Below are 20,628 nucleotides of genomic sequence, written 5' to 3'. Positions count from 1 at the left end.
TGGACTTCACCGGACCGACGTGGCTCTTCGGTTTTGTGATGAAAGAAACGTATGTGTAGTTGAATTTATTCCGCCACTGTGTGACTGTTGTCTTTTTGTTGTCATGGCGTTATTGTATATCACGGTGGCGTATAAATGAACATCACAACATAGGGTGAAATATGTATTTTTTCCTGGCTTGGCTTCCTCAGTGATTTTACCCATCCATCCGTCTTTCCACCCCTACTCTTGTCCACGGTGGTCTGCGAACCCACAACCTTCTGTCCTGCAGCCCTGTACACTATAACAAAAAGATCTCAATTCCTGCGTTGTCATGTAATGGTTGCAAAACAAAGAACAGTTTCCAAAACTGCATATCTAAGGCTCTGGTCTGTCCAAGAAGTGAGGGTAAACGGTAGACATGTTCTCTGCTATCCACATTGTTTTAATTATTATTAGTGGTATACGGGAAGGTCACTTGTTTTTTATCAAGTGTTCAGGGAGGGTTTAGGTCAAATATATTTTGCTGAATGGAGGACCATCCATTTTCATTTCAGAGAGGTCCGGTATTCTCCATGTAATCCTTTTATAAATAACATTCACTCCTTTACAGTTTAAAGTCGGTTAGTTTTGAAGGACACCGTGCATGATCAGTAGCTCTCCCACGGGCCATTCTCAGTCTCCTGTGGTTCTGATGTGTGTCCCTCTCCAATGTCATCTGGGGCTAGTATGATTCATGGCAGGGGGGCGATAGATAGAGGGTTAGGGGGATAGAGGATCGAAGGATTGGCCCACCCGTTTCTTGCTCCTTCTCCTTCCGGCCTGTTTTTTGGTATTCATCACCATTAGCATTAATTAACATGTATTAGCTCTCGTTATGGTCGTTAGGCAGCGAAGCACCGCTGGGCATCTGCAGCCCGTCAGTGTGTCACCGCAGCTGTAATCTTCAGTGATTGAATGAGGATGCCAAGGCAAGGGAGATGAGAGGAGGAGAAGACAGGAGAGGAGAGGGAGGAGAAGATGGGAGAGGGAGGGGATCTGAAAAGAGAGGAGATGGAAAGGGAGGAGAGGAAGAGAGTGAAGTGGAAAGGAAAAGAGGAGAGGTCATGTCAGGTGAGGAGGTAAGAAGGGAGAGGAGAGATGGAATGGCTTCTCTCTTGCTCTCATTTCCAGTGGTAGTGACAGTAATTGAGGGTGAGACACAGCTGCCTCTCCAGGATAACCTGACTTTATAGTCCTCATCTCTGGGCAGATAGCCAAACCATATTTCTCTCTTTGAACTGAGTGGCAATAACAAGAACAACTCTCTTTATCCCTCTGTCCTCTCTTCTCTAAATCCCTTCTTCTAAAGGACTCTCATCTCCCATGGCTGTTAAGAATGACCACACCCTCTGTTGTATAGGAAGACAACTTTGTGGAAACAACACCAGGGTGTTTGGCACATCATTCTGGACACAGACATGTGATCCTGTGTTGCTCAGTTGGTAAGAGTGTGGCGCTAGCAACACCAGGTTGTTTGGCACATCATTCTGGACACAGACATGAGATCCTGTGTTGCTCAGTTGGTAAGAGTGTGGCGCTAGCAACACCAGGTTGTTTGGCACATCATTCTGGACACAGATATGAGATCCTGTGTTGCTCAGTTGGTAAGAGTGTGGCGCCAGCAACACCAGGTTGTTTGGCACATCATTCTGGACACAGATATGAGATCCTGTGTTGCTCAGTTGGTAAGAGTGTGGCGCTAGCAACACCAGGGTTGTTTGGCACATCATTCTGGACACAGACATGTGATCCTGTTGCTCAGTTGGTAAGAGTGTGGCGCTAGCAACACCAGGTTGTGGGTTTGATTCCTGGTGGGATCACATACGTATACTAACATGTACGCAGTCTGTAGGTAAGTTTGTATAAAAGCTTCTGCTAAATGACCTCTCCCTTTTCATATAGTGGGAAGAGAAATGCTTTTAGATAAATAATATACGCAGGATGTAAATGACTTGCAGATGTCATTGATAACATACCCATGGCACTGAAAGCATTGGAAGTCTTGTTCAAACAAATGAGGCAAACCTACCCTTCAACATCAACACACAACAAACCTGTTACAGTAGGGTACAGTTAAATCACTGTAATACATAGAAGATGTCACACTCTTAGAAACAAAGGTGCTATCTAGAACCTAAAACAGTTCTTCGGCTGTCCCCACAGAAGAACCATTTGAAAAACCCTTTTGGTTCCAGGAAGAACCCTTTTGGGTTCCATGTTAAACCCTTTCCACTGACAGTTCTTCATGGAAGCTCTACCTGGAACCAAAAAGGGTTATCCTATGGGGACAGCCGAAGAACCCTTTTGGAACTCTTTTTTCTAAGAGTGTAGTTCTACAGTGAGTACTGGGCTGGTAGTGTCTGTCAGAAAATGTGTGAAGCATGAGCCTGCTATAATCACACCATATGCGGATCTCTCTCTCCTCTCTCACACTCTCTCCCCCCCTCATCCCTCCCCCCTTCATCCTCTCACTCTCTTGCTTCCCAACTCTCTGCACTTCTCTAACTGTCATCTCTATTCCACTCCATTCCTTTATTCACTTCTTCACTTTCACGGCTCAGCCCATGGTTCTGCCCTGGCCCTGACATTGTAGAAATGATGATAGAATTGTTAACATTTCTTCCCATGTTCCATTCTAAACACCCTTTCACGAGGCGTGGAGAAAATATTTGTCATTAAAATAAGGAATTTTAAAAAGACTCGCAATAAAAAAAAAGACAATTATTTCAGTGGGTGGTGAGATTTCGGTAACCATTGGCATTATGAACCAAATTGCCTTCCCATGCAAGTTAGCATGTACAGTAAGAAATCCCTTTGAAGAAGAGTCCTTTAATGAAGCTATAGCAAGTGATGGGACAAACATAGAGGCATGGGACACTACAGAAATGCAAGCTCTTTATTATATTTGTAAGCAGCACACAAGCCTATAAAACCCACCTTATAGTAGTTATTTTGACCAGTAAGATCCCACTGGTACGAACTATACAATCCTTCATGTCTAATTCACACTGGGGTTGCAAAATGACTCTCTTTCCCAAAATGTCCAGGCTTCCCAGAAGTCCTGGTTGAAACATTCCTGGAATCAGGCGAGAATAATCCTCCTATCTGGAATTCTGTAAAACCTGGGAATTTTGGGAAAGATACCGACATTTTAGAACCCTACTTCATACACCAGAAAAACGGGACTTGGACTGCAATGCAATACATCACATAACTCATAGATAATGAATGTCTTCTTTGTGAGTGGTTGGGTAATTCTTATCTACGCCATTCTTCATCCTGTTATCTGGGACCAGTGTTCCTGCTGCCAGGAGGCCAAACCATTCTTCATCCTGTTATCTGGGACCAGTGTTCCTGCTGCTGCCAGGAGGCCAAACCATTCTTCATCCTGTTATCTGGGACCAGTGTTCCTGCTGCTACCAGGAGGCCAAACCATTCTTCATCCTGTTATCTGGGACCAGTATTCCTGCTGCCAGGAGGCCAAACCATTCTTCATCCTGTTATCTGGGACCAGTATTCCTGCTGCTGCTGCCAGGAGGCCAAACCATTCTTCATCCTGTTATCTGGGACCAGTATTCCTGCTGCTGCTGCCAGGAGGCCAAACCATTCTTCATCCTGTTATCTGGGACCAGTGTTCCTGCTGCTGCCAGGAGGCCAAACCATTCTTCATCCTGTTATCTGGGACCAGTGTTCCTGCTGCTACCAGGAGGCCAAACCATTCTTCATCCTGTTATCTGGGACCAGTATTCCTGCTGCTGCTACCAGGAGGCCAAACCATTCTTCATTCTGTTATCTGGGACCAGTGTTCCTGCTGCTGCCAGGAGGCCAAACCATTATTCATCCTGTTATCTGGGACCAGTGTTCCTGCTGCTACCAGGAGGCCAAACCATTCTTCATCCTGTTATCTGGGACCAGTATTCCTGCTGCTGCTACCAGGAGGCCAAACCATTCTTCATCCTGTTATCTGGGACCAGTGTTCCTGCTGCTACCAGGAGGCCAAACCATTCTTCATTCTGTTATCTGGGACCAGTGTTCCTGCTGCTGCCAGGAGGCCAAACCATTCTTCATCCTGTTATCTGGGACCAGTGTTCCTGCTGCTACCAGGAGGCCAAACCATTCTTCATCCTGTTATCTGGGACCAGTGTTCCTGCTGCCAGGAGGCCAAACCATTCTTCATTCTGTTATCTGGGACCAGTGTTCCTGCTGCTGCCAGGAGGCCAAACCATTCTTCATCCTGTTATCTGGGACCAGTGTTCCTGCTGCCAGGAGGCCAAACCATTCTTCATTCTGTTATCTGGGACCAGTGTTCCTGCTGCCAGGAGGCCAAACCATTCTTCATCCTGTTATCTGAGACCAGTGTTCCTGCTGCCAGGAGGCCAAACCATTCTTCATCCTGTTATCTGAGACCAGTGTTCCTGCTGCTGCCAGGAGGCCAAACCATTCTTCATCCTGTTATCTGGGACCAGTGTTCCTGCCGCTGCCAGGAGGCCAAACCATTCTTCATCCTGTTATCTGGGACCAGTGTTCCTGCTGCCACGAGGCCAAACCATTCTTCATCCAGAGCTAACAGACATATCTTGGCTACAGCCATCCCATCCTGCTCATTGTGTTCAGTTTCATTTAAGTTGAACACATTAGTTGAAAACAGGCCTGAAATCTTAACTTGAGGGACGTACACGTAAATATAGTTTTCAGGCAAATCTTCCATTGGCATGAATGCATGATTAACATGTAATTTCTTTAGAGTCAAAGATGTTGGAGGGGGGAGGGGTGCTAAGCTGACATATGGAGATGTTTTAGGATGGCTATACTATGGACTATTTCGCTATTTGATTTTTAAATTTTAAGACCCCTTTACGTATATATATATGATGATAAATATGAAGCAATTATTTGATAAAATATAGATTTTGGCCTTTACTACGCATTGAATAAGGCATTTATGAATGGCAAAAAGGATTTGAAGTGTATGTCCTATATCTACGAGATATAAGAAAGCTCAGGAAATATTTTGTGTTATAGATTTTTGCAAAGAAACTGATATCTCTAGCTTAAACTGAAATATTTTGATGGCGATTGTTTTGTTATGCAACTTCAATTGATCCAACAGTGGGTCAAATCAACTCTAAGGGCTTAAGTTAAGTGTGCACATCTCAAGTTAGGCTTTGTACTGTAATGTACGCAGCATACCTGGGTTCAAATACTATTTCAAATCTTTCAAATACTTTGAGCGTTTGCCTTTGCCTGTCTGGAGTACCAGGTGGGCGGGGTTAACATGGGACATCTATTTTGGTTCCATTGCAACAGACAAGCTCAATCAAACACATCTTATTAATACTATTATTTCAAATAGTATTTGAACCCAGGTCTGGTAGGCAGCAGGTCCAGTTCATGGGCATGAGGTGTAAGGGAAACAATGAATACAAATCAATGTACCAATGATTGCCACAAGTGTTGATGCTTTGGTGTAAAACTTTACCATATCTTTTCAGAAAATTGCATAGGCTTCCCTAAAAGCCTTTGACGTTAGAAAAAACATCAAACTTGAAAGTGAATAGCACAAGGTATGTGGTGAGTAGACAGAACAACACCTGATTTTTCCATCTCGTAGGATCACTAATCACAGGTCTGAGGCAACACCACAAAGTGACAGAAACACGCCCTGTGAGCCACATCCGTTCAGTGGCCATCAGCACACTGTTAGAGGCTCCCCTGAGAGCTCTGGTGATGAGGAGAACAAGAGATAGGCAGGCTGGGAGACGGACGGACAGAAAGACAGACAGACGGATGGTCCTTGAGGCAGCCTATAGGGAGACAGAGTCACACAGACAGCCGGGACTAACAGCCCCCCAAGGGCTAAAGCTACACTGTCAATCACACACACAGGGGTACAATCTCTCCCCCTCTCTCTCCCTCCCTATTGCTGACAGGTGCAGCAGCAGCAGATAAAGAAATGACAGGATCTTACATCCCTCCCACACGCAATATGACACTACAAAATGACACTTGAGAGACAGACATATTTTCTCCATTATCAAACAGCTTATTACAGGCTATTTTCAGGGCTTATTAGAACAAAAAAAGAGGGGGGAAGAGAAAAGAAGAAGATAAATGGAGAGTCCTACTTTGATGTTGTCAAAAGATGTTCTGTTGGTCACGTCATACAGCAGCAGGAGAGCTAAGAGAGAGAGATAGAGCAAAAGAGAGAGAGACGGGAGCAAGAAAGATAGAGAGAGAGAGGAGAGAGAGAGAGAAGAAGTGGGAGAGAGCAAAAGTAAACGTTAGTGAAGTAGCAGGCCTGGTAGAACCCATTGACAACAAAGAGTTAATTTGAAACTAATTCTTGGCTAACGTTCCAATTTGTCCTTTAGGCTTAGCCTCTTGGTAGCCTCTTGGACCTGTGGCTTCCCAATTAGTTCCCGGTTGACTGAGTTCCTTTATTCATTTTTATTGAGGAGGGCACATAACACAGAGTACATTGTCCTTCTTGCTCTCTGCGGGCCTGATTAAGACAAGCCTGCCCTACACAGCCAGTCAGCCTGCCCAGGCTCAGAGAGGACAAGGCCTATAAATGTGTAAACATTCCTTTTCAGATATATCCTTTATGACAAGCAATTCTTACATAATACATATTTCAAAAGACCTAACAAACATATCATATGCTCCTGTTTATATGATAGATGATCCACAGACAGTGTGATAGATCGCTACCCATTAAACTGATCCAGACAGTGTGATATATAGTTACCCATTAAACTGATCCAAACAGTGTGATATATAGTTAACCATTAAACTGATCCAGACAGTGTGATATTAAACTCATTCAGACAACACCTGGAGGTAGGTGGAGAGATGAGAAGAGAGAGATAGTGAGAGATGGTGAGGTAGAGTTGAGAAGAGAGAGATAGTGAGAGATGGAGGTAGAGTTGAGAAGAGAGAGAGAGATAGTGTGGCTCAGTTGGTAGAGCATGGCGCTTGCAACGCCAGGGTTGTGGGTTCATTCCCCACGGGGGGACCAGGATGAATATGTATGAACTTTCCAATTTGTAAGTCGCTCTGGATAAGAGCGTCTGCTAAATGACGTAAATGTAATAGTGAGAGATGGCGGTAGAGTTGAGAAGAGAGAGAGAGATAGTGAGAGATGGAGGTAGAGTTGAGAAGAGAGAGGTGGAGTTGAGAAGAGAGAGATAGTGAGAAATGGAGGTAGAGTTGAGAAGAGAAAGATAGTGAGATATGGAGGTAGAGTTGAGAAGAGAGAGAGTGAGCGAGGGAGATTGAGAAGAGAGAGATATGGAGGTAGAGTTGAGAAGAGAGAGAGAGAGAGAGAGATGGAGGTAGAGATGAGAAGATAGCGATAGTGAGAGATGGAGAGATGGAGGTAGAGTTGAGAAGAGAGACATAGAGTGAGCGAGAGAGATGAGGTTGAGAAGAGAGAGGTGAGTGAGAGAGATGGACGTGGAGTTGAGAAGAGAGAGGTATTGAGAGATGGAGGAGAGTTGAGAAGAGAGATATAGTGAGAGAGAGATGGAGGTAGAGATGAGAAGAGAGCGATATGGAGAAGGTTGAGAAGAGAGAGATGGAGGTAGAGTTGAGAAGAGAGAGATGGAGGTAGAGATGAGAAGAGAGATGGAGGTAGAGATGAGAAGAGAGAGATAGTGAGAGATGGAGGTAGAGTTGAGAAGAGAGAGATAGTGAGAGATGGAGGTAGAGTTGAGAAGAGAGAGATAGTGAGAGATGGAGGTAGAGTTGAGAAGAGAGATGCGAAGAGAGAGATACTGAGAGATGGAGGTAGAGATGAGAATCTGAAGGATCAGGTTACAGTGCGTCCGCTCTACAGAGCCCTCTCTCTCCCGCAGAGGAGAAGATGGCCGTGTTTACGCACTTCTGTGTGATTATTTAGTTAGTTAGTAAATAAATAATTAAGCCAATTGGTATATCACTGATTCATCATTTATGCTAGGGTTCGTGCAGACATCCAAGAGTTTGCGACATTCGGAATGAGACTGATAGAAGAAAAACAATTAATTAATGTTTGATTGGTGACAATGTAAGAGATATTTATATCTTTAAGAGTTAATTGGGAAAACAGTAACTCGTTAAATAAACTTTTTCCGTGGTGCCCCAAGATTGTGAATGAGTTAATTGTTGCGGGATTAATTTAATTATCATAATAATTAAACATAGTTAATAGATTTGATAAAACAATCGACATCACATTAATGATAGTCAAGACAAGACAATAGAGATACTGAGAGATGGAGGTAGGCGTGCGCACACACTCTCTCTCTCTCGTCACAGAATACATCCATAACTATGTCCCTAAAATAACACACCCCTCCCACTCTTCATCCCACCCCTCCCTCTCTAAGTTGTAAATCACCAAACTCCACCACACCCTACACTGATCACCATGCGGAACACACCAGCCTAGCCTATACCCAGTCTACCCACAGCTCTCCTTCCTACAGGAACATCCACAGATAACAGCACATTTCATTTATCATGCTCCTCTGTGGCTGAGTGTGCTGCCACTCCGAGAGAGAGGATGGAGGAGTCGAGGAGAGGACGGTCTTTTTCCCAAATCTCTCTCTCTCTGAGCAATGACTGTAGATTTCTGTAGGATGGTAAACAATTAGGGAAAGATGAAAGAGTAGAGTAATGAGAAAACAGAGGAGGGGATTGTGTGTTCTCTCTCTAGCTTTATCTCAGATCTGTTTGTGCTGTCTTGCTATTTCCTGAGGTCAATGTTTTGGAGGAGCTGGCAAGACAACACAAACAGATCTGGGACCAGGCTATTCACCATCTAAAACCAGGATGATTAATTTAGCCACTTCCACATAAATCCCTGTCTAAGTAGAGCGAGTGTAGGCTAGGCTATAGTAGTGTCTCTCCACTGGGCTATTTGTTTCTGGTTGATGTCCTGTCTCTCTTATCTGTCTGATTGCCAGACAGGGTTCTCCTCAAAGGGAGAGAACGGAGAACGGAGGGAGAGGAGGAGAAAGATAATATATATAGAGAGAGGAGGATATATATATATATGCAACCACTAGGCTATATATATATATATACAGTGGGGAGAACAAGTATTTGATACACTGCCGATTTTGCAGGTTTTCCTACTTACAAAGCATGTAGAGGTCTGTAATTTTTATCATAGGTACACTTCAACTATGAGAGACGGAATCTAAAACAAAAATCCAGAAAATCACATTGTATGATTTTTAAGTAATTAATTTGCATTTTATTGCAAGACATAAGTATTTGATCACCTTCCAACCAGTAAGAATTCCGGCTCTCACAGACCTGTTAGTTTTTCTTTAAGAAGCCCTCCTGTTCTCCACTCATTACCTGTATTAACTGCACCTGTTTGAACTCGTTACCTGTATAAAAGACACCTGTCCACACACTCAATCAAACAGACTCCAACCTCTCCACAATGGCCAAGACCAGAGAGCTGTGTAAGGACATCAGGGATAAAATTGTAGACCTGCACAAGGCTGGGATGGGCTACAGGACAATAGGCAAGCAGCTTGGTGAGAAGGCAACAACTGTTGGCGCAATTATTAGAAAATGGAAGAAGTTCAAGATGACGGTCAATCATCCTCGGTCTGGGGCTCCATGCAAGATCTCACCTCGTGGGGCATCAATGATCATGAGGAAGGTGAGGGATCAGCCCAGAACTACACGGCAGGAACTGGTCAATGACCTGAAGAGAGCTGGGACCACAGTCTCAAAGAAAACCATTAGTAACACACTACGCCGTCATGGATTAAAATCCTGCAGCGCACGCAAGGTCCCGCTGCTCAAGCCAGGGCATGTCCAGGCCCGTCTGAAGTTTGCCAATGACCATCTGGATGATCCAGAGGAAGAATGGGAGAAGGTCATGTGGTCTGATGAGACAAAAATTGAGCTTTTTGGTCTAAACTCCACTCGACGTGTTTGGAGGAAGAAGAAGGATGAGTACAACCCCAAGAACACGATCCCAACCGTGAAGCATGGAGGTGGAAACATCATTCTTTGGGGATGCTTTTCTGCAAAGGGGACAGGACGACTGCACCGTATTGAGGGGAGGATGGATGGGGCCATGTATTGCGAGATCTTGGCCAACAACCTCCTTCCCTCAGTAAGAGCATTGAAGATGGGTCGTGGCTGGGTCTTCCAGCATGACAACGACCCGAAACACACAGCCAGGGAAACTAAGGAGTGGCTCCGTAAGAAGCATCTCAAGGTTCTGGAGTGGCCTAGCCAGTCTCCAGACCTGAACCCAATAGAAAATCTTTGGAGGGCGCTGAAAGTCCGTATTGCCCAGCGACAGCCCCGAAACCTGAAGGATCTGGAGAAGGTCTGTATGGAGGAGTGGGACAAAATCCCTGCTGCAGTGTGTGCAAACCTGGTCAAGAACTCCAGGAAACGTATGATCTCTGTAATTGCAAACAAAGGTTTCTGTACCAAATATTAAGTTCTGCTTTTCTGATGTATCAAATACTTATGTCATGCAATAAAATGCAAATTAATTACTTAAAAATCATACAATGTGATTTTCTGGATTTTTGTTTTAGATTCCGTGTCTCACAGTTGAAGTGTACCTATGATAAATATTACAGACCTCTACATGCTTTGTAAGTAGGAAAACCTGCAAAATCGGCAGTGTATCAAATACTTGTTCTCCCCACTGTATATAGAGAGAGAGAGAGAGAGAGAGAGAGAGAGAGAGACAGTTTTATTATTTCTGGAAAACGTTTTATGCACTGCGCACAATACTCTCAGCGCTGAAAAAGTGAAGTGGTACAGTAGAACTCTTTGCTGTTGCTGAGCATTTCAGTGAGATCTGCTGAGCTGTGGGAGGCAGTGACTGGCTGCCAGGGGTTTGACTGTCTTTGCTTTACCAAAGCTGTAGAAATCACTGAAGCAGTCCCTCGACTAATGTCTGCGCCTCGTTGACTTCAAAAGGAACTGGATGCGGCGCAAATGGCAACATCTTCCCTATGTAGTACACTACTTTTGACCATAGCCCTATGGGACCTGGTCAAATGTAGTGCACTACATAGGGAATAGGGTGCTATTTGGGCTGCAGACACTGACTTCCTATCTCGCTGGGTAGCTGAGGAGTTGTTTGGGTTACAGAAACGTCCCAGGGAACCATATCAAAAGCAAAAGCTTTGGGTTTATAACCACATTCAGTTGATGTGGATGAAGTGTTTATGTGACAGGGTGTAGAGGCTACAACACACACCCCACATACCTGATCAAACGGCTGAGTGGAGAGCTGGAGCATACACTTTAGTCACTTACTGTAGCAGAAGCTCTTATCCAGAGCAACTTACAGTATTGAGTGCATAGGTTTTTGTATTGGTCCCCCGTGGGTATCAAACCCACAACCCTGGCATTACAAGTGCCATGCTCTACCAACTGAACTACACGGGAGCCACACACACACACACCCGCATGATAATGATGATAGTGGTGATCATCATAATGATGAGAAAGAAGACAAATATGATGATGAATATTATGATGATGATGATGATGACCATGAATAATGATAAGGACATGAAGATGAAGGAGACATTGCTGTTGATGATGACAATGATGATGTCCATATCTAAATGTAACCTTTTCCATGATGAATAGAATACCTTTTGTTCTAATAAAGCCTCTAGAGGACAGGTCAGCATGCGCTCTGTCTGTTTCCCTGCTGAACAGGCCGGTCCAGCCCGGTACTGCTTTAGTGGAGATTGATGTCAATCTGGCTAGCTGGAGGAGAGGACTTTCTCTTTTTAAAACCATTCCAATACCACCTGGAGTGGACACCAGTGGCACCAGTGGTCGGTAGCTAGCTAGCTACAACAAAATAGAATGTCACTGGTAAATCCGCTCTGGCTAGCTACTCCGATTTCAGACCACGGGTAAGATAGTCTAGCTATCTACATTCTCAGATATTACACGTTTCTAATTTTGACATAGTCTTTTCATTCCAAGTTAAAGTGTACTGTTAGCTAGCTAGCTGGCTGGCTGGCTGGCTAGCTAGCTAGCGAGCCAATTATTTTTTTCTTTATTTAACTAGGCAAGTCAGCTAAGAACAAATTCTTATTTTTAATGATGGCCTAGGAACAGTGGGTTAACTGCCTTGTTCAGGGTCAGAACAACAGATTTTTACCTTGTCAGCTCGGGGATTTAATCTTGCAACCTTTCAGTTACTAGTCCAACACTCCAACCACTAGGCTACCTGCTGGTTACTAGTCCAACACTCCAACCACTAGGCTACCTGCTGGTTACTAGTCCAACACTCCAACCACTAGGCTACCTGCTGGTTACTAGTCCAACACTCCAACCACTAGGCTACCTGCTGGTTACTAGTCCAACACTCCAACCACTAGGCTACCTGCTGGTTACTAGTCCAACACTCCAACCACTAGGCTACCTGCTGGTTACTAGTCCAACACTCCAACCACTAGGCTACCTGCTGGTTACTAGTCCAACACTCCAACCACTAGGCTACCTGCTGGTTACTAGTCCAACACTCCAACCACTAGGCTACCTGCTGGTTACTAGTCCAACACTCCAACCACTAGGCTACCTGCTGGTTACTAGTCCAACACTCCAACCACTAGGCTACCTGCTGGTTACTAGTCCAACACTCCAACCACTAGGCTACCTGCTGGTTACTAGTCCAACACTCCAACCACTAGGCTACCTGCTGGTTACTAGTCCAACACTCCAACCACTAGGCTACCTGCTGGTTACTAGTCCAACACTCCAACCACTAGGCTACCTGCTGGTTACTAGTCCAACACTCCAACCACTAGGCTACCTGCTGGTTACTAGTCCAACACTCCAACCACTAGGCTACCTGCTGGTTACTAGTCCAACACTCCAACCACTAGGCTACCTGCTGGTTACTAGTCCAACACTCCAACCACTAGGCTACCTGCTGGTTACTAGTCCAACACTCCAACCACTAGGCTACCTGCTGGTTACTAGTCCAACACTCCAACCACTAGGCTACCTGCTGGTTACTAGTCCAACACTCCAACCACTAGGCTACCTGCTGGTTACTAGTCCAACACTCCAACCACTAGGCTACCTGCTGGTTACTAGTCCAACACTCCAACCACTAGGCTACCTGCTGGTTACTAGTCCAACACTCCAACCACTAGGCTACCTGCTGGTTACTAGTCCAACACTCCAACCACTAGGCTACCTGCTGGTTACTAGTCCAACACTCCAACCACTAGGCTACCTGCTGGTTACTAGTCCAACACTCCAACCACTAGGCTACCTGCTGGTTACTAGTCCAACACTCCAACCACTAGGCTACCTGCTGGTTACTAGTCCAACACTCCAACCACTAGGCTACCTGCTGGTTACTAGTCCAACACTCCAACCACTAGGCTACCTGCTGGTTACTAGTCCAACACTCCAACCACTAGGCTACCTGCTGGTTACTAGTCCAACACTCCAACCACTAGGCTACCTGCTGGTTACTAGTCCAACACTCCAACCACTAGGCTACCTGCTGGTTACTAGTCCAACACTCCAACCACTAGGCTACTTGCCACCCCAGTGTTACATGTATGATCTTATTATTCGTATCTCAGAGCCATTTGTTTTGCTTGTTATAGCCTAACGTTAGCTAGCTAACATTGAACCTAGTAGTAACGTCATGAGTTGTGATTATGGTTCATTGTTTAGCTAGCTAGCTACATGTCTTAACAACAGACCCCACTATGCAAGTGTCCATTTTAATAGAATGTCACTGCAACAACTGTTGGCCAGTTAGCTTGGGTGCTTTGACTGCCGTTAGGACAGAATGCTCAGATCAACCCTTAAAGAGATGGGTGGAGCTAAAGCTTAAGAGGGTGTGAACGATGCTGAATGGGTGTAGACAAAGAAGAGCTCTCCAGTTGGTACCAAAACATTCAAAAGTGAGGTTACAAGTTTATTAACATTCAAAGCAGAACTACTTTCCAATTGTTCCTCATATGCAGTGAATAATATACAATTTTGTAGCTCTGTGTCGCGGCATTTATCCGATGTAAAAAACAGTTTCAAATGTTGCTAAATAAGACGGAATCAGGGCGAACACATGCCTTTAAGGAGACTGGAAACGTTAGAAACATGCACCATGTGAACATGCCATCTATCCACCCATCTATCCATCCACCCACCCATCCATCCACCCATCCACCTATCCATCCACCTATCCATCCACCTATCCATCCACCCACCCATATATCCATCCACCCACCTATCCACCCAGAATAAAAATGAAAAAAAAGTGGATTAATTTAAAGACAATCACGCATCCAAGACAAATGGTAATAATCAAATTGCATGCTCACAGACATGTACACAAATAAGTGAACCATACATTTTATTCAGCTAATTTACATATCATCCTAATCTGCATTTAAATGTTATGAAACTCAGCATACTAAGCAGCACTTTAAGTAACGTATAATGCAGCTTGTTTCTTAATGAGGGAGAGAATCCCTCTTGTTTCTGTCACCACAGCAGCTGGAGCAGTACTGAGACAGAATCACACAAGTGTGTGTTTGTCTGGGTGTGAGAGAGAGAAAAAGAAGAAGTGTGTGTGTGTCTGTCTCACCATTGGCGTCACGGTAGTAGGCGTGTGTGACGCTGCGGAAACGCTCCTGTCCAGCTGTGTCCCAGATCTGGAGAAAGAAGAAGAAGGAGAAGGAGAACTATTATTATTAAAGGTAAATGTAGAATTTAAATGTAGAAGTTCTCAAGTCAAATTGTCACTGACTCTTGCAGTGATGTCAATGGGAAGTTAGGATTCACCTCTATAGGAATGAATCATTTCACTACCACTGTTTCATTGCTTTACTTAAAGCTCCTTTGAGGTAAGACATAGATTTAAAGTCTCACAAACAAAAATTCAAATGGCATTCACTGTAGCTCTCACAACTTAAAGTAGGGGGTAGAGGACCAATTTAGAATTGATGTTAGGAAAGTTTTGAACTAGTATTCAAACTGGGGGGAATGCTCGATAAGGAATATGGCGTCTTAGTGACTTCCCAGCATGCTGTGCAGGTAGGTGAAGCGGGCATAAGGCATCAGGTCATACTCATGAATATAAACTAGTGGTTGCCTCTGCCCTGTCACCCCATTCGTCCAACCTCTGTGGAATTTCTGCTAATAATGCCTCTCAATCTCCTCCAGCATTTGCTACTGTCCCCCATTACCTCACCACTGGCACTGCCCCCCGAGGCTACTATCACAACACGTTACCACTCCAGGGGTTTGCTTGCTAGGTGGTTGCATCCCTCAACCCTCATGTTGGTTTATAATGAAATACATTTTAAAAGCAATTTTTTTTGTGGATTGGAATTTCAATCCACGCTGGCTGGCTCTGTGTATTTGAGTTCTTTCCTTCTCTCCCTCTTCCTTTCTGTCTCCATCCCACCCACATCATACAGGTACTGAATGCTTTAATACTGTTTCTACTCCCCCCCATACTCATGAATATAAACTAGTGGTATAAACATTAATATAAACTAAATCTTTGACTATGTACAGACTGTGCACACTGCCCACAAAAAACAAACAAATCCAATGTACTGGCTTTGGCAATGTAAACATATGCTTCCCATGCCAATAAAGCTTCTTAAATTGAATTGAGAGAGAGGAGGATGAGAGAGACAGAGGGAAAGAGAGAAAGGGAGAGAGAGGGAAAGGGAGAGAGAGAAACGGATGGAACGGGATGGAGAGGGAGAGAGAGAGGGAGGGAAAGAGAAAGACACACAGACAGAGAAACAGAGAGCCTCTGTAGTGAGTGACTGGGGTCAGTAGAACATTGGGCTTAGTGTAGAAGATTCATGGAGATATAACTACTGAATCCTAATTGTTTTTATTAGTTATTTAGACAAAAAAATGAGGTTATTGATTGTGCATTTAATCTGTGGTGATAACCCTGATACATCACTGTAGGAGAGATGGGAATTCACACACACGCGCGCCACGCCTGATGGGGTAACGGGCTGTATAGTTTGGGCATTACACTGATGAGGATTGAGAAATAAGGACAGATTATAGAATCCATTATAACGCTCTTACCTGAAGTTTCACCTTCAGTCTGTCAATGTTCAGCACTTTATTCTGGAAAAGGAAAGCAGGAACACATGGTCATTAATGAGACACAGTGCATTCAGAAAGTATTCAGACCCCTTGAATTTTTCCACATTTTGTATGTTACATTCATGTTCTAAAATATATTAAATTGTTCTTTCCCCTCATCAATCTACACACAATACTGTACCCTATAATGACAAAGCAAAAACTGGATTTTTTACATTTTTGCTAATTAATTATTCAGACCCTTTACTCAGTACTTTGTTGAAGCACTGTGGGCAGCGATTACAGAGTTTAGAGTCTTCTGAGGTATGACAATACAAGCTTGGCATACCTGTATTTGGGCAGTTTCTCCCATTCTCAAGCTCTGTCAGGTTGGATGGAGAGCATCAGTCCCTGCCACTGAAAAACATCCCTACAGCATGATGCTGCAACCACCATGCTTCACCGTAGGGATGGTGCCAGGTTTCCTCCAGATGTAACGCTTGGCATTCAGACCAAAGAGTTCAATCTTGGTTTCATCAGACCAGAAAATCTTGTTTCTCATAGTCAGAGTCATTTAACTCCAAGCGGGCTGTCGTGCCTTTTACTGAGGAGTGGCTTCCATCTAGCCACTCTACCATAAAGGCCTGATTGGTGGAGCGCTGCAGAGATGGTTGTCTTTCCAGAAGGTTCTCCCATCTCCACAGAAGAACTTTGGAGCTCTGTCAGACCATCGGGTTCTTGGTCACCTCCCTGACCAATGCCCTTCTCCCCCGATTGCTCAGTTTAGCAGGGCGGCCAGCTCTAGGAAGAGTCTTGGTGGCTCCAAACTTCTTCCATTTAAGATTGATGGAGGCACTGAGTTCCTGGGGACCTTCAATTCTGCATACATTTTTTGGAACCCTTCCCCAGTGCCTCGACACAATCCTGTCTCAGAGCTCTACGGACAATTCCTTCGACCACATGGCTTGGTATTTGCTCTGAAATGCACTGTCAACAGTGGGACCTTATATAGACAGGTGTGTGCCTTTCCAAATCATGTCCAATCAATTGAATTTACCACAGATGGACTCGAATCAAGTTGTAGAAATATCTCAAGCATGATCAATGGAAACAGGATGCACCTGAGCTCAATTTTGAGTGTCATAGCAAAGGGTTTGAATACTTATGTATTTTAATACATTTGCAAAAATTTCTAAAAAACCTATTTTCACTGTCATTATGGAGTATTGTGTGTAGATTGATGAGGAAACTGTTTTATTTAATACATTTTACAATAAGGCTATAACGTAACAAAATGTGGAATAAGTCAAGTGGTCTGAATACTTTCCAAATGCACTGTACGTAAATAGCTTAGGTAACCAAATCAAATGTAGATGACATTCTCTCTCTCCATGTGTTCGTGCAGCTAGTGTGTGAGAAACTTCTCCCCATACTTTACTAATCAGGAAGAGAGATGGAGAGATCCTTCCCTTTGCACCTCTCCTTCCTGATGGCATAATAGCCTCCACCTGTCCACCTCTCCTTTCTCTCTTCCTCTTCCCTCCATCAATAATGCAGTGTTCCAGGTCCCTTTGTTAATAACGTTGGTCTGTTCCTCCAGAGGATCTCCTCGTCACCCCGCTCTCCCCTTGTTCTCCTCCTTCTCCTCTCACCTAACCTTGTTCTCCTCCTTCTCCTCTCACCTAACCCTGTTCTCCTCCTTCTCCTCTCACCTAACCTTGTTCTCCTCCTTCTCCTCTCACCTAACCTTGTTCTCCTCCTTCTCCTCTCACCTAACCCTGTTCTCCTCCTTCTCCTCTCACCTAACCTTGTTCTCCTCCTTCTCCTTCTCCTCTCACCTAACCTTGTTCTCCTCCTTCTCCTCTCACCTAACCCTGTTCTCCTTCTCCTCTCACCTAACCTTGTTCTCCTCCTTCTCCTCTCACCTAACCCTGTTCTCCTCCTTCTCCTCTCACCTAACCCTGTTCTCCTTCTCCTCTCACCTAACCTTGTTCTCCTCCTTCTCCTCTCACCTAACCTTGTTCTCCTCCTTCTCCTCTCACCTAACCCTGTTCTCCTCCTTCTCCTCTCACCTAACCCTGTTCTCCTCCTTCTCCTCTCACCTAACCCTGTTCTCCTTCTCCTCTCACCTAACCTTGTTCTCCTCCTTCTCCTCTCACCTAACCTTGTTCTCCTCCTTCTCCTCTCACCTAACCCTGTTCTCCTCCTTCTCCTCTCACCTAACCTTGTTCTCCTCCCTCTCCTCTCACCTAACCTTGTTCTCCTCTCACCTAACCTTGTTCTCCTCCTTCTCCTCTCACCTAACCCTGTTCTCCTCCTTCTCCTCTCACCTAACCCTGTTCTCCTCCTTCTCCTCTCACCTAACCCTGTTCTCCGTCTCCTCTCACCTAACCCTGTTCTCCTCCTTCTCCTCTCACCTAACCTTGTTCTCCTCCTTCTCCTCTCACCTAACCCTGTTCTCCTCCTTCTCCTCTCACCTAACCTTGTTCTCCTCCCTCTCCTCTCACCTAACCCTGTTCTCCTCCTTCTCCTCTCACCTAACCCTGTTCTCCGTCTCCTCTCACCTAACCTTGTTCTCCTCCTTCTCCTCTCACCTAACCTTGTTCTCCTCCTTCTCCTCTCACCTAACCTTGTTCTCCTCCTCCTTCTCCTCTCACCTAACCCAGTTCCTCACCCTCTCCTCCTCCTCCTCTCACCTAACCCTATTATTCTCCCTCCCTCCTCCTCTCCTCCTCTATCCCTCTCTCTCTCATCTTCTCAGTCCTTATTCTATAACCCAGCTCTCTAGTGATGAGCTCCACTACATTCCACTCCTCCCTCCAGAAACAGCCTGCATACAGTCAGCATGGCTCTTCCCCAAGATCAACACCTCCCTGCCACTTAGTGAAGGAAGCAATGTACATGTAACTGCAAAAAGAAAGGAACACCAACACCAAGTGTCAATTGGTTTTGGGCACACACACACACACACACACACACACACACACACACACACACACACACACACACACACACACACACACACACACACACACACACACACACACACACACACACACACACACACACACACACACACACACACACACCCACACACACACACACACACACACACACACACACACACACACCCACACACACACACACACACACACACACACTTTAAAGCAATATGCTCCTTTGAGACACCTGTTCACTGAGATCTCTAGCCATGGTACCCAAAATAATGGGCAACTGGTGGATTTTTATACGACCCTATACATGATGGGATGTTAATTGCTTAATTAACTCAGGTTACCACACCTGTGTGGAAGCACCTGATTTTAATATACTTTGTATCCTTCATTTCCTCAAGTGTTTCCATTATTTTGGCAGTTACCTGTATATTGACCATGCATTCTAAGTAGTACGCTAGTGTGGATATTGGGACTTAGCCATCAGTGACTGAGCTCAACGTGGATGTTCTCTAAGATCCTACAGCCACAAAGTGACAAACGGCAAAGTTCAGCTCATGGCTACAGCAAGGTTAAATACCACAGACAGTTCTGGGAAGTCATCTATTCTTCCATCGATCCCAGGTCAATGTGACTATTCTACAGGGCATTGTTCTGGGAAATCTCCAAACTGGTATCTTGAGTTATGCAGAATTACTGTCACTAGGCCTGGGATTCAATATGATCGACCGCACGTTGCCGACAATGCAGCTTTTAAAAGAATGTTACCGCTTTCGCGGAGATTGCATTCACAGTACAATGCTGCAGGTGTCAGCTTGATCAGAAATGACCTTTAAAATGGTGCATTGTCCACAAGCACGATCAGATTGAATCCCGGATTAGATGTTTTAGGTCAATAAAATAAAAGCCACCCAAGGTACAGTAAGTATTCATGATGTTAAACATATCCTTTATACCTTACTCTTTAAATCCTGAACAAAAACAGTTGATTCACACAATTAGTTTTTTCTTAAAGACCCTCCCGGGAGCCATTCCATATCCATGGTTACACAACAAACTGACCAATAAACTCAGTTAATCTCTGTATCCAACCTATCAGGGGACACGTCCTAGTTCCTCCTCATCAATTAACATCTTTAAAGTGTGTATACCTGTGTACCATATATAAATTACAGTATGACTCCCCTCTAAAGATAAAACTATTCAATCTCTGTGATCTCACCTCTGTTCACAAGCTTACATCAACATTACAATGAAGCAAATCAAAGCACAAACAATACGCAGATCTGATTCATCACTAACGCCATGGCAACCCCATGGTGACGCTCAGAAAACAGTCTCAGATTTTCCCTTGTTGCTGTGAGATGCGCCTGACCCCCCTGCTTCCCTTCCCCGGGGAAACAGCAAAGATGCTCTACTCCTTCAAGATCGCCTACTCCGCTCACACAGAGCACTACTGATAAAGATACAATCTTTGATGACTTGTTGATTTACTCTCCCAGGGTTCCAGTGAAGAGGACTCATACATATTCAGTGGTGGTGTTCATTAGGCACAAAACAGAAGAAAACAAAC

The 20,628-nt window shown here is 44.6% G+C and overlaps 1 protein-coding gene across 1 annotated transcript in view; it reads right to left on the bottom strand.

Annotated features, from left to right (window-relative positions):
- The window catches only part of LOC139571667 (ras-related protein Rab-26-like), a 100,823-nt gene that overhangs the window by 32,079 nt on the left and 48,116 nt on the right, over positions 1 to 20,628 (bottom strand). Inside the window, exons 3-5 of the mRNA XM_071394755.1 lie at positions 16,102 to 16,143; positions 14,630 to 14,696; positions 6,147 to 6,199 (exon numbers count right to left, since the gene is read on the bottom strand). Of these exons, the coding sequence (XP_071250856.1) occupies positions 6,147 to 6,199; positions 14,630 to 14,696; positions 16,102 to 16,143 (162 nt within the window). The remainder of the gene's footprint in view (positions 1 to 6,146; positions 6,200 to 14,629; positions 14,697 to 16,101; positions 16,144 to 20,628) is intronic.

The sequence above is a fragment of the Salvelinus alpinus genome, chromosome 1, assembly GCF_045679555.1.
Source record: "Salvelinus alpinus chromosome 1, SLU_Salpinus.1, whole genome shotgun sequence".
Classification (NCBI taxonomy): Eukaryota; Metazoa; Chordata; class Actinopteri; order Salmoniformes; family Salmonidae; genus Salvelinus; species Salvelinus alpinus.
Note: the sequence above shows the minus strand (reverse complement) of the source record. Positions and strands in the feature narration are given on the sequence as shown.